The 15,205-nt window shown below is 29.1% G+C and overlaps 1 protein-coding gene across 4 annotated transcripts; it reads right to left on the bottom strand.

Moving 5' to 3' along the window:
• Positions 1–7,051: 7,051 nt before the first annotated feature.
• LOC145754541 (thioredoxin-like protein 4A) lies at positions 7,052–13,029 on the bottom strand. Of its 4 annotated transcripts, XM_082570609.1 has the most exons (8): positions 12,824–13,029; positions 9,947–10,074; positions 9,201–9,375; positions 8,871–9,029; positions 8,511–8,741; positions 7,953–8,144; positions 7,508–7,720; positions 7,052–7,239 (listed from the first exon to the last, which is right to left on the bottom strand). In XM_082570609.1, the coding sequence occupies exons 1-3, from the start codon at positions 12,950–12,952 to the stop codon at positions 9,222–9,224; spliced, it is 411 nt and encodes a 136-aa protein (XP_082426735.1). In that variant the 5' UTR covers positions 12,953–13,029; the 3' UTR covers positions 7,052–7,239; positions 7,508–7,720; positions 7,953–8,144; positions 8,511–8,741; positions 8,871–9,029; positions 9,201–9,221. The 4 variants fall into 4 exon arrangements, with proteins under 4 accessions (XP_082426735.1, XP_082426734.1, XP_082426733.1 ...); XM_082570610.1 differs by lacking the exons at positions 7,052–7,239; positions 7,508–7,720; positions 7,953–8,144; ... (2 more) ...; positions 9,201–9,375; positions 12,824–13,029 and adding exons at positions 10,341–10,402; positions 10,671–10,883; positions 11,116–11,584; positions 11,695–11,853; positions 12,274–12,392 and having other exon boundaries at positions 9,968–10,074; XM_082570608.1 differs by lacking the exons at positions 9,201–9,375; positions 9,947–10,074; positions 12,824–13,029 and having other exon boundaries at positions 8,511–8,799; positions 8,871–9,023.
• Between the last annotated feature and the right edge of the window lie 2,176 nt (positions 13,030–15,205).

Here is a 15,205-nt window from a genome sequence, read left to right as displayed (position 1 = left end):
ATGTGACTCGCAAGCACAGGGACTTTTTCTATTGACAATATTCTCAAAAACTACGCGACCAATTTTCAAAATAATGTTTCCTCGTGCAAGTTGGAAAAATTCGAACATAATTTAAAAAAACCTGCAACTACACAATCTCTTAAAAAAATCAGCAAAATAAACTTTACTAAAATAAAAAAGGGAAATTAAACTGAAGTCAAGTAACAAAAGTTGCTTTGACAAAAACGCGACAAAAGCCTTACTATATTAAAAGTAAAAATAACAAAGACAAACACCACCACATTTTTGTTTGTAAAAGGTACTTAAACTTACTTTCATTCTGCCTTCTTCTTGGTACTGGAAACTCCTTTTTGTAAGTTTTTGCTGCAGTTGGTGAATTATCAGCATGTTCCTTTAAAACAAATATTTAAGTTTAGATTGATTTTATTAGACAAATTTCTTTAAACAAATATTAAAACTGTGTTTTTCAATTTGAACAAGCTTAAATTTATTGAAAACTTTATAATTAAACCTGATTTAAAGCAGAAGATCTCGGTTGTACACTCTCAGTTAAAGTAGAACCTTTATTGTAAATGAAAATGAGATAGATACAGGTTTGCTATATACTTCTTGTATTACATATTAATATATATAAATATCAAGGGTCCCATACAATAAACATAATTTAATTTTGTTAAATTTACCTTCATTTCGTGTTTTTCTTGGTTCTGGATCAACCTGATGTGAAAGTTTTACTGGAGTTTGTGATTCTTTAGGTTGTTCCTTTAAACAAATTTTTTTGTAAAATTAAAATTTAATTCAATAATTTTTAAAAACAGTATTAAAACTTTTTTATTTATTGTACTTATAATAAAACTTTATTGATATTTCTAATGTTAAAACCTGATTTAAAGCAGAGGGTCTCAGTGGTACACTTTCCCTGGAAGTAGAACCTTTAATGTAAACACTTATGTTAATATAGAGTATGATTTCAATTTTTAAAATTATTTTGTTCATTTAAAAAAAAAATTTAAAGTATAAAGGAAGTTAGCAAAGAAAAAACTAAATTCATGATGTTCTATTCAACTGGCAGTTAAATCCAGATAGCATAAAAATTAACAAAAAAGTAACTTTTAAAAGTATTTTAACATTTATAAAGCAGCATTAAACTTTGCATAACTAACAAATATCTGAGATTAAGTAAAACACAATAAATTAAAAAAGCAATATTCAGTAAGAACCATAACAGTTGACTATGCATTTATAATAAAAAAAGTCATATGATCGCCCGACTTATTTTAAGTCAGGCTATACTTCTAACTTGTTTAAAGGTAAAAAAATTAGAAAAAATATCTGTAAATAATATTGTGTTAAAATACAGTAATTTTTACTGCTAGGATTACAGTACAAAAATATAAAATATAGAACTGAAAAGTCTGAGAGTTTTTTTAAATACTGTAAAGTACAAGTAATTCTAAATTTATTCTTATATGGAAAGTTTTATATTTACAGCCTAATTATATAGTTACTTTTGTCAGTAAATATGTTAAAATATTTTTTTTTTAAAATCAGCCTCCTTATTATGCAAATAAGTAAATATTAAAACACTTTTATATAATAACATGATTATATTTTGTTAAATTTACCCTCATTTTGACTTTCTGGTTCTGCATCAACCTCAAGTGGAAGTTTAACTAAAGTTTCTGATTCTCCAGGTTGTTCCTTTAAACAAAACTTATTATAAAAAAAATTTAATTTTACAACTTAGTTTCAATAATAAATGCCTAAAGGTTTAATGATAACCATTTAAATTTTAAAAAAGTTGTCCCTTCAATTAAAAAAATACAATTTAATATTATTACTTTATTTGTTATTGTAAATATTTAAACATTGTATTGATAACAAGTTAAAACCTGATTTGAAGCAAAGGGTTGTAAATTTTCATTTGAAGTAAAACCTGTGAAAATGCTGGTATTACGTAAAAACAATTACTAGATTTATTATATTTAAGGTTAAATATAAATTGTTTTAAGTCAAGGTAAGAAAAATTTTCAATCCTTTTTACTTAACCCCTTTTATTATTGTATATTACTCCCACTAAATTTAGTGACCAGATAATATTGCATTATAATAAACAGCTAATTAATTTTTTAGTTTAGCAGAAATAAGTATTGTAACAAATATAGACCTTGTTATCTATTACAGCAATAACATGTTTCCACCTTTACTTGTTTGTTATCTTTATTTTAAGTTTCGTCACTTTTATATAAGTGGCTTAGTTGTAATGAGATCTTAAGTGTTATGTTAAGTTTTATTTCAATATATTTTTGTTTTTTTGATTCTATTTGGATAAGATTGTTTTTGTAAAATATAAGCAAAAAAACTTAATATTGGATATAGGAAAGAATTGCTTGTAGCATCTTATTCAATAACACTTAGACATGGAAACAGTAAAAATCAAACGCAGGACTTTATGTAGTAATACCAGTAGTTATTTTATTAGGTATTACCGCACAAGGTTTAAGGTTTAATTCCATCTGCATCTATCTTCAAGTGATATTTTGTTGGTGACAAACTTAGTCACTTTTGCTATTACTAAATACATAAGCAGATTAAAATTACTTAACTTAATAAAGACATTTACATTCGATGCAAGATTAAACTGTGAAGTCAGTCTACTTATATCAAAGATAAACATAAACCAAAAACACTTCCATATTATAAACAAGATTTAAATTTACCTTTATTTTGTCTTCTTCTTGATTCTAGATCAACCTCATGTGAATCTAAAGTTTGTAAATCTTCAGGTTGTTCCTTTATAAACAGTAAAACTTTGGTAACTACAAAGATTTCTAATGATTATCAGTCACATTTACTGTTAAACAAGGTCTTATGACCCAATTAATATCAGTTTTTAATTTTTATTCTTTAGAGTAAATATCCCAAAATCTTAAGAACAATTTTAAAGTTAAAACCTGATTTGAAGCAGATGATCTCAGCTGTACATTTTCATTTAAAGTGGAACCTTTAATGTAAATAATATCAAGTTAAAATACAGTGCTATGTCATATTAAAGATGCCAAAATATAAAGTTAAACAAGGTCTTATGACCCAATCAATATCAGTTTTTAAACTGGGTCCTTTAGTATAAATATAACAACATTTGGATCACATATTTTGTCCGGCTCTAGACAAAACAATGTTCCGTTTACCATAGGAGAGAATTCTCTTGAAACGTAATCCGTAGGAAAGAATTTAGGAGGGCAGAAGTGTAATTATATTTTGTGTTAAATTTACATGTGTTCTTTCTACTTGTAAAAGTGTAACTATTTAACATAAAATGCTATAAATAATATAAATTACTACATTTTAGGGTAATATAGGTTAATTAAACAGTTGTAAGTTCAATTAAGTCTCAAATTATTCAGTATGCTTGTTGCTAATTAGTAGACAACGAAGAGAAAACAACATTCCGTTAACCATTGCAAAAAATTCTGACAAATTGTTCTCCATATGTAAAAATTCTCCAGCATCGTAAATCAGATGAGAGAATTTAGGAGAGCCGTAGTGTAATTATGTTTGGTCTAGAACCGGACAACATACGTGACCCCAACATTTTATTAATAACTTTCAAATTCGAACCTGATTTAAAGCAGAGAACCTTTGCTGTTTATTTTCATTTGAAGTGGAACCTTCAATGTAAATAAAATTGGGTTAATATAAAGTTTATTTTTAGACTATGATTCATAATAAAAAAAATTATAATTTAAAAATAAGTTGGGAAAAAACTCCTAATGTTGTGTTGAAAGTAAAAATCAATTAAACATTTTTTTGTATATATCTGTGTTCTTGATGTGGGAAGATCGAATGCGTTAGTTTGGAACATTATAGATTATGATTGCCCAATAATTAAGCTACTAATTAAGTGCTGGCTCAGCAGAAGTTCATACTGTTTACAGCCCCTTAGCAGAAGTTCATATCGTTTATAGCCCCTTAATGTAAGTTTAATAATTTACTAGCATGAATAAGGTTTTTAACTCTCCTATCAGATCAAAAATGCAATTTTCGTAAAATAATTTTGTATTGTGAAAATAATTTGAATATACCTGTTTGAGGAAATGTAGAATCGTATATTGAAGCCCCAGGCATGAATGCTCCACCATATTGCTTATGGTGAGTGATGTTTTCAAGGTGAGTGATGTTTTCATGGTGAGTGATGTTTTGAGTGATCTCATTTTAATGAAAATCACGAATTATGTTCACTTGTGGGTTATGTATATGTACCACAGCATCTACATTAACGAAGCTACAGTTGCTAATATGTTGCATAAAATAATGTTTTGTTAAGTCTATAAATCAACCAAGACTTGGCCTGGGGCGGCATTATGAAAGTCGTTAAGTTAAATTTAACGATCTCGCTAATGTATCAAAATTTAATGAGCTATCTTCCTAGTTAACTAAATCTGTTTTAAAAGCGGAGATGTTACATTTTATCCACAGGGGTGCTTTTATATTGTCATTTTTATAATGAAAAGTTAAGGCTATAGTGGATAGCCCAGCAATAGTCCATTTGTATGGTAATTCAATTCTATGGTAAATGTTTAAAAAACACATTTATTTACAAAACAAAATATAGTTATTTTATATATATATATACTTAAAAAAAACTTTAAACCGGCACAAGAAAACCATGACTAAAGATTAAACAGTTTGGTTCTATCATCTATTTCGAAATAATGTTTTCCTTCGAATCCTTTATGTTTAAATGCTAAATTAAATTGAGTATGGCGGATTTTTCAGTTTAATAGAGTTTCATGGGATTATATGTTAAGCATTTATTATAGTGATAACCAAGACAAAATGAAGTATGAACCATGTATAAATAATATAACCCATTGTTTTTTTAGCTAAATTATGGTAGAATAACCTTTGCACCAAAGCCACTGCTTGTACACAACGTAGCACACAAATAGACAATAATTTGCAACGTTGTGTACAAGCAGTGGCTTTATTCCAGAGGTTATTCTAGCATAAGTTAGCTAAAAATGGGTTATATTACTTATACATGGTTTATGGCAGTGTTACCTCTAAGGAAAACCATACCGCACAGGTGACCAAAAAAGCGCACAATCTCAAAATTGGGTGCACAGGTACCCTATTTTTTAACCCACAAGTGTCCCTAAAATCTATTACCTACTCTTTTCAAGCTTTATAAAAATAATCATTTAATATCATTTCGTGTATTTTATTAAAACATAATTAGACTACTTTTTTTTTAAATAATTAGCAACAGAATTTTAAAAGTTTTTAAAGAGCTAATGGTTTATTTTAACAAATTTAAACTTGTCATGGGTTAGAATGTGTGGAGGTTTGGATGAAATGGTTTAAATGTAAGACTTAAAATGTAAGGGTTTTAAATGTAGGGAATGCTATACAAAAAAACAATTAAACTTTCTTGTGCTACACAAAAAGAAATGATGTTTTTTATCAAAAACAAAATACCTTAATAGACAAAAATACCTGTAAATAATATTACTGAAATAAAACCAAGTTTTACTAAAACGAAGTCATTAAACTTTATCTAAAACAAACTTTAGACAAGGGCCACAGCCCTTACAACAGGGCTCACAAATTAATTATAAAATATAAAAATAATGACCTTGTGTTTTCTATGCTGCAATCAGATGATGTGGTCGTTTTCCAAAGTCACGTAGTCACAGAAAGTGGTTGTTTACCCAGAAAGGTGATTGGTGCCAAAACCTAAATAATAAAATGTTTAATCAATATTAGAGTTAATTTTTTTTTCTAAATAAGTGGTCATATTTAAACCATATTTTTAAGACCAATTTTAAAAAAATCAAAATTTTATTTTTAAATATTTAACAACAGAATTCTAATAGTTTTAATTAAAAGAAATGGCTAATGGTTTAAATTTACATATGTTAAATTGACTTTTCTAATAGTTTTTAATACATTTTTAGTAAGTAAATAAATACATAGAAAAGCTGCCTAAAAAAGTGTCAGGTGTTTGGTTTCTACAACTCACAGGTTGCCAGAAGTTTCTTCTAAAAACAAAATTGTCTTAAAAAGTTTCAGAAAAAATATATTTAGCAATATGCTAAACATAAAGTAAAAACCTGAAAATATATTGTTACTGTTTTCGAACGTTGAAGTTTTTGATTTTACTTTAAAACCTGAAAAAAAATAATTTTAAGTTAGAACAAAATTTTCCAAAAATAGGAAAATAAATAAAACATATTAAAAACTTTTTTATAATAAAACGACTTTAAACCTGGTGTTTTACAAATTTTAGAAAATATAAATTTATATTTTAAACAAGAAATATTTAACAACATATTTAAAAAAATTAATGAAACTTATTTTACTTGAAATTTCAGCAAAGAATATCCTTGACACCACCATGCAAAGTGTTCAGTTTCGACAACTATACAGCATATGTCTCTCTAGAAACTTTATGAAAATAATTTTCTTCCAGTCCAAAACTTCTTTTCTCCCAACCCACAGCAAACTAAGATTTTTGAAACCAAATTCAGAATTTATTCACACTAGATTAACATTTATTAAAATAGTTTTACACACTAAACTTTATGTTAGATATAAAAATTTATTCAAATATCACAAATTCAATTATTTATTGGAAAAACAATTATGTTAAAAAGCATATTAAACGTCCTAAAATATTTTAATTTGGTAATTCTTTAAAATCAGCCTAAAAATAACAAACCTGTGGTTTCCAATCTGCTATTTAGGATAACTGCTTCTTAAACAGAGATTGATTTTCAATTTACTAATTTAAAGCCACTAGCCACGAACTCACGCAATAACAAGCTTCCATACCAAACCTCCAACTTTAAATAACGCGGCACGTGCGTCAGTTGTTTATATACAGAGAGTGGATGACGTATTTACGACCGACGTCATAATTGGCAAAACATATTTTATAATTTATCCTCGACTAAAAACTTCAAGTTTATTGCACGTTGTCTTTATTTTAATTCACAACAAAAATTCTAATACAAACATACCAACAAAATTGAATCACATATATATAAATTAATCTATTTTTTTCAAGTTAATATTTTCTACTTCATTTACAATCTTGTTCACATATTCCTTCATTATATTCAACGATTCAGGCCAACTACACTTTGGTTTGTAGCCAAAATGTTCAACAAACTTTCGATTGAAGACGGTGAATCTTGTGCAGGACAACTTGACCATGTTTGGTGTAATATTGGGCTTAAAATCACAAAGTAGTTGTCATTAAAAGTATTATACATAAAATAAATGTTTAACACTTGCAATAACTTAACATAATGACCCTCGTAACCAAAGTATTATTCAAATTGGCATGAGTTTTTAAACAAAAATCAGTTTTAGACCACAAAATTTTACCGAAATTGAGATCAATGTTTTTGGTAAAATGGTGTTTTTGCGCATATGTTTTTAAGTAAAACCTTTATGACAGTAATCCAGCTAAAAACTACTCAATAAACTAAATAATTACCTCTTTTTTGATCCCAAACCAACCCAGCACCTGACAACACCAAACAACAAACGTCGAAATGAGGATAAACAACCAAAACCGCAACACTGGCTCCCCCTTGTGGATGGTGAAACTCAAATGCTCGTAGAATTTCAAGTTTAATCTCAGGTAAAAAAATTCTGGGGTTTCATCACACAGAAAGTAGGTGTTTCCTCCAACCAAAGAAGGGGACTCCTGTACAATATAAGTTATAGTCAGAGCACAAGTTAATTTCTTAGAATTTTTTAATATAACCAAAATATAAACCAATATTTTTCACTAAACTTAAAACCTAATCTTTCAGTAAGAACATGCAGAGACATATTAGTTACAACCGGAGCTATATACGGCTGTGGTGGTGCTCGAACCAGAGATCTTTTGTACACTAACCCAATATTAAAGCAGTGAACAACTAAATTTTGTTTACCTGCATTTTTGTGGCTATGATCATTTGACACCAAGTCACGTTTTCAACGTACATTCGAGTTTGTAGCGCCTCGAGTGGAATAAGAGACTTGATTACTTTAGTCACAAGATGGCGCAAAAGAATTGATTTGGTAAAGTTGTCATCTTCGCCATAAATATGAGAACCTCTAAGTGCACATGTGACCAGTTTCTACTAAATATTATGCTGTCAATAATAAAAAGAACAAAAGCAGACAATTATATGCTGAGTAGACCAACAGCGTGGTGTAGTAGTAAGAACACTTGCTACACCACCATAAGGTCGTGGATTCAATCCCCCTTACTCTCAGGCTGTAGCGCCCCTGAGTAAGGTGTTATAAACAATATAAATTTCTGTTGAGCCAGCACTTAATCAACAGCATAATTATCGAACAATTATTATTTATAATATCTCAAACTACCACAGGCAACTTGAGACTGGGTTGAACTAACTATTGTTACTCTATGTTTAAGACACTTGTTCGACTTTCCCGCATCGAGAATAAAAACATAAAAAAAAATAAAAATAATGTGACTTTACCTAAAATGTTTCCATTTTTCATCTTTTTTTTCGTTCCACTCCAGCACAAGCTCCTTCGTGGTTTCTTTGTACTTCTGTATGACGTCACAGAAGAGTAACAGTAAATAGTGTCTTCACTAGCACCCACTAGTGGTTCCATGGTTCAATTTGGTCCGAAAGCCTCGATTAAGCTCGTGTAGAGACAATAACCGACATTGTTTGCACAACAAGCCTCCAGCACGTTCATTGTTCCTATATGACGTCATAATATATTAAAGAATAGGCTGTAGTAATCTGCACCATTTAAGCTCTAGAATAAATAAACTATGTTGTCGAATTCTAATATAACAACGACGTAATTTATGACATCACAATGCCTACCTCCAACATTTTTTTTCCATAATTTTTGGCAAGGAACTAATGCCTTGTAATCGATGACACTGGCCATATGCAAAACCACATGACAACCTTGTAAGACTGACATGAGACTACTACAATCTATGACGTCACACTTAATCCATTAAACTTACATGTTAGCATCTAAAAAAATAAATCAAATAGAAATTAAAAAAAAAATTAAAATTTTATAAAAAATATCGAATATAAATACTTAATACCACGCATAAAATTAAATTATTAAAATTTTGTGTTTTAAATAAACTTCATTTTTTTAAACCGACAACAAACCAATAAATTCTAGAATATTCCTACTCGTTAATATTGATATTTTGTTTAGTAATCCTTTGGGAAAACCACCAACCCCGTCCCCTTTCTTGCCCTCCTAAATATTGTCTCTAGAATGTTGATCATTTCTTGTTTATCCTCCATCGGCCAGTTAATCTTGTTGTTGTTTCCCGTCCCAAGATCGATCATTATGTGCTTGTTCCTGAAAACAATTTTATTCAGTTAATAATTTGTAAATATTTTAAACCTAATTTTAATATTTGATTTGTTAAACTTTCATGTATTTATTCGTTCTTGATATGGGAAGATTGACTTCATGACCTAAACTATGAGCAACATCAGTTACCCCAACCCAGTCTTTAGTTGCCTTTGGTAGTTCGGGATATTTTTTTTTGTATATCTTTATCCTGGATGTGGGAAAGTCTAAAGCAAGACTTAAACATAGAGTAACATCAGTTACACCGACCTAGTCTCGAGTTGCCTGTGGCAGTTTGAGATATTATAGATTGTAATTGCCTGATAATTATGCTGCTAATTAAGTGCTGGCTCAGCAGGAGTTTATACCGTTTATAGCGCTTTACTCAAGGGGGCAACAACATATGAGCAGTTGGGATTGAACCCAGAACCTTATGTAGTGTAGCCAAGTGTTCTGACCACCATACCTTATTGCTAGCTCACTGAACCAATAAGAATCAAACCGCAAACTGCGGGTTAGTCTTTCTAATGCTTAATTATTGTGCCGACAAAATTACATTCATAATGTAAACAACAACCTGTAGAAGAACATAGTTGTGCAGGGGTCGTATAATTGGTACATTTTCTTGAAGTCTGGCATCTCAGTAATGTCAACCAAGTAAACAACAGCAAAGTTCTTCACTTTGTCAGCTATACTATACAAGGTCTAAACATAATTGTTTATTTATTAAAATGTCACATACAGAATTCTAAAGCAAAATATTTGTGTTGTATAAACGTCAAAATTAAATATTTTGCAGAATGATAAAAAAAAAACTTAATTTTATCAATAAAACATTTTGTTTTTTTTAATCTATTTTTTTCAAGTTATTATTTTCTACTTCATTTACAATCTTGTTCACATATTCCTTCATTATTTTCAACGATTCAGGCCAACTATACTTTGGTTTGTAGCCAAAATGTTCCACAAACCTTTGATTGGAGACGGTGAATCTTGTGCAGGACAACTTGACCATGTTTGGTGTAATATTGGGCTAAAAATCACAAAATAGTTGTTATTAAAAGTATTATACATGAAATAAATGTTTAACACTTGCAATAACTTAACATACTGACCCTCGTCACCAAAGTATTATCCAAATAGGTATAAGGTTTATTTCAAAGGGATAAGTTTTACACCATGACATTTAACCAAAATTCGGGTAAAGTTTATGATAAAATGGCGTTTTTGCGAATATGTTTTCAGTAAAACCTTTATGACAGTAACCCAGCTAAAAACTACTCAATAAACTAAATAATTACATCTTTTTTGATCCCAAACCAACCCAACACCCGACAACACCAAACAACCAACGTTGAAATGAGGATAAACAACCAAAACGGCAACACTGGCTCTCTCTTGTGGATGGTGAAACCCAAATGCTCGTAGAATTTCAAGTTCGATCTCAGGTAAGATAACTCTGGGGTTTCGTCACACAGAAAGTAGGTGTTTCCCCGAACCAAAGAAGGGGACTCCTGTACAATATAAGTTATAGTCAGAGTACAAGTTAATTTCTTAGAATTTTTTAACATAACCAAAATATAAACCAATATTTTTCACTAAACTTAAAACCTAATCTTTCAGTAAGAACATACAGAGACATATTAGTTACAACCGGAGCTATATACGGCTGTGGTGGTGCTCGAACCAGACACCTTTTGCACACTAACCCAATATTAAAGCAGTGAACAACTAAGTTTTGTTTACCTGCATTTTCGTGGCCGCGATCACGTGACACCAAGTCACGTTTCCAACGTACATTCGAGTTTGTAGCGCCTCTGGTGGAACAAGAGACTTGATTACTTTAGTCGCAAGATGGCGCAAAAGAATCGATTTGGTAAAGTTGTCATCTTCGCCATAAATACAAGAACCTCTAAGTGCACATGTGACCAGTTTCTACAAAGTATTATGACATCATTATTGAAAAGAACTAAGGCAGACAATTATAATGACTTTCCATTTTTCATCTTTTTTCCGTTCCACTCCAGTACGAGGTCCTCCGCGTCCTTCTTTGTCCTTCCGTATGACGTCACAGAAGAGTAACAGTAAATAGTGTCTTCTCTACCGCCCACTAGTGGTTACATAGTTCTGTCCAAAAGCCTCAATTGAACTCGTGTAGAGACAATAACCGAGATTGTTTGCACAACAAGCCTTTAACACATTCATTGTTCCTGACCTATATGACATCATAGTATGTTTAACAACATAAATCTGTACCATATAAGCTCTAAAAAAAATGTTGTCAGATTCTGTTATAACAATCCCATCACTTATCACAATACTTACCTCCAACATTTAATTTCCAAAATTTTTGACAAGGAACTAAATCCTTGTAAGTGACAACACTAGCCTTATGCAAAACCATGTGACATCCTTGTACGGCAGAGATGAGACTACTATGATCTATGACATCACACTTAATCCATTAAACTTTTATGTTGGCATCTAAAAAATAAACAAAATAAGATTTAAAAAAAAATTTAAAAATTTTCTAATATTTATACAAAAAAAAGTATAATTACAAATTTTGATAGAAAATACCGAATATAAATACTTTGCATAAAGTTAAATTATTAAAGTTTATGTGCTTTGATTAAATTTCGTTGGTTCAGCAAAAGTTTATATCATTTATAGCTCCTTACTCAAGAGCACTACAGCGTGAGAGCAGTATGAATTGAACCTAGGACCTCATGTAGGGAAGCCAAGTGTTTTGACCACTACCCATGTTGTCGGTTCACAGAACCAATGAGAATTGAACCCCAAACCAGAAGTTAGTCATCCTAATGCTTAACAATATACCCAATACTTAACAACATACCCAATACTAAAACAAAACCATCAAAATTAAATTCTGTAAATAACAACCTGTAAAAGAACATAGTTGTGCAGGGGTCGTATAATTCGTACATTTTGTTGAAGTCTGGCACCTCAGTAATGTCAACCAAGTAAACAACAGCAAAGTTCTTCACTTTGTCAGCCATACTATACAAGGTCCAAACATTAATAATTGTTGATTTATTAAAATGTCACATACAGAATTTGTGTTGTATAAACAGCCAAATTAAATATTTCGCAGAATGATCAAAAAAAACTTAATTTTATCAATAAAACATTTTCTTTTTTTAAATTTGTTTTAAAATTATGGCACCTTTACACAGAATATTATCATTTGAAAACCTTATTTTCTTTAATATTTAAGTCTTAATTGAACTTTCTTTAAACATAAAAATATATTTCTAAAAAGTCTAAGAAAATAACACAAATCCACTTTTTTAGCAAAAAATATTAAACTTATTCCAGTTTACCTAAAATTTTGTCTAAAATATGGTTTCTTGATACGTGAAAATATTAAAATTCGACGCCGGTACCAACTTAAACATTATTGAACTTATTTATATTTAAAATCATTAAATACCTCGTCCATTTTCATGCAGGCCGGGTCCCAATCGTGACCGAACCGAATCACGACAACTTTTTCTTGTTCGTTTAAGATCGATTGATCGACTTGCCAGCCGTTTGTAAGATGGGGAAGCATGTACGACATGGTTACCTTTCAACTACACCAACCACTACCAAATATATCATTTAAATACAACTTTTTAAACTGTTTTTATTATTTCGTGCAATTTCGTAAAATTTTTCGTAAAACTAAAAATCGAAAAATTTGTACGAGCAAAAGTTTACGCTGTTTTGTGTTTATCGAATTTGTTAAAACATCTGTTGTTGCGTAAACGTTTATCCTCAAAACATTTTAAAAGATAAATATTATTAAAAATAAGTGTGTAGGTGTAGGCTTGTAAAGGTAATTTATAGAATTGTTAAAAAAACAGTAATTTTTTTGTTTTAAAGATGATCCTATACACTTACTGGAAGACAAGTTGTTTATGGGCAACTTTTCTTAAATTTAAGTTATTTGTCCAAGTATGGGTTTAGGTCTTTTTGTGGGAAAGGAAGAATTATTAGGATTGTACTTGTTCCAGTAAAGTACTTAAAATATTATTTAACATTGCTGGATATTTAAACATGATCTTATAAGCATCGTTACAAATAAAACACAATATTGCTGAAAAACTAGGAATTTTAATCGCTTCTACAAAGTGTTTGGCAAGCGGTGAAGAATTAATATTTGCATAATATACAAGCACTTTAAACACATCTACAATAACTACATAAGATTTTTAACATACAATAATGGTGGCAAGTCAAATAATGTCCTGGGTCCAAATAATAGAAAAGATTCAAAATTTCATTAAAATATTATTTGTACTAATTAACATACATTTTTAAAATTCATTTTAAGTGGTTGAATACAAGAAAAGTTTAAAGCCATGCCCTTTATGCCTCTATTGTAGCACATATAAAGCATTAAAGAAGTTAAAATGTTTTTATAGGTTAGTAAGGTACAAGTAAAATAAAGTCTAATATTGTCATTTATGCAAAAGTTTTATAATATAATAAATTTTCTGCCAACATTTAATATATATAGAAAATAGCAACATTAAAACCTAAAAATCCTTCTTAAAAACTACACAAAACTACATATTGGTAAAGCACATGCACACTTTCTTATTAAAATGCATTTTTTTTAACAATGGAATTAATCTTAAACTTAAATAAACAAACAGTTTAATAGAAGTAAATTATTCCCAATATTTCTACAAAATCAAATATAGTAAAAATAAGCACATATCTGAGCACATTGTTTACAACATAAAAATACTAAAGACCAAATAATGAATGAAAATTAATATTTAAAATAAAACTGTAAAATGAATTAATAAAAACTAAAATTAGCACTTATACGATAAAGAGCACGTTGTACACAACACAGAAGTACTAAAGAACCAAATAATGAATGAAAATAACTTTAAAAATAACTTTTCTACTTTTCCATTTTCTTACAATTTACTTTTTCGCACAGAAAAGTTTTTTTTTTCAAGCAAAATGAAGTTTTTTTTTCAAGCACAAAAAAGTTTTTTTTTCAAGCAAAATGAACAAAGTTTCCATAATTTCAGGGCCACAACCTAATTAAATATAAGAGGGTGTTATTTTGATAAAATCTAATTTAATTGTTGGGTAAAATTATTAACATTTTTAAATATTATTTCACTAATATTTATGGTAAGGTGAAAACTTACATTTTTTGTTGCTTCAGTTACTTTATAACTGGAAGATGGTAAACTATATCACACTAAATAAAACAAATTGACAGATTAAAGAAAAGTGAAAATTTAACAATAAAATATATTTTTATTGTAGACTGGAATTAATATCATGTTTTAGAGGTTGAAAAAACAAAAAATATCAATAGGTTTAAAATGTTGTGTTTTGGGGGTTTAAAATATTGTGTTTTGGGGGTTTAAAATAACATGTTTTAGGGGTTTAGAGTAACGTTTTTTTGGGGGTTTAAAATATCGTGTTTTGGGGGGTTAAAATAACAGGTTTTGGGGGTTTAAAATATTGTGTTTTAGGGGGTTAAAATAACATACTTTAGGGGTTTGTATTTGTGTTATTTAAAGTTATTGTTCTTGCCTAGTAAAATGTATGCCTAAAAAAATATCAACAATTTAAAAAAAATTTAAAATAGAATGTAACAAAACAAAATATTTAATAACCAATCTACAAATAAAAGTAGTCTTAAAAGTGTCAAAAACCTCTTTTATTAAAAGTTAGTTTTAATTTATTCTTGTAAAGGAATTTAAATATCAATATGTTTGTCCTATAGTAAATATGTTTAAATAATGTTGTATAGTAAACAAAACTTACAGTTTCATATTTGGAACTTTTTCGCTTGCTT

The sequence above is a fragment of the Corella eumyota genome, chromosome 6, assembly GCF_963082875.1.
Source record: "Corella eumyota chromosome 6, kaCorEumy4.1, whole genome shotgun sequence".
Classification (NCBI taxonomy): domain Eukaryota; kingdom Metazoa; phylum Chordata; class Ascidiacea; order Phlebobranchia; family Corellidae; genus Corella; species Corella eumyota.
This window is presented reverse-complemented; position numbering and strand designations above follow the sequence as displayed.

Bases quoted from the DNA above. Each gene is read 5' to 3' on its own strand.
- LOC145754541 (XM_082570608.1), bottom strand. From the start codon at position 8,006: ATGTACGTTGAAAACGTGACTTGGTGTCAAATGATCATAGCCACAAAA. The intron at 7,721-7,952 runs GTAAACAAAATT...TATATTGTACAG, and splicing joins TCATAGCCACAAAAATGCAG to GAGTCCCCTTCTTTGGTTGG. The intron at 7,240-7,507 runs GTAATTATTTAG...TGTGATTTTAAG, and splicing joins GGTTTGGGATCAAAAAAGAG to CCCAATATTACACCAAACAT.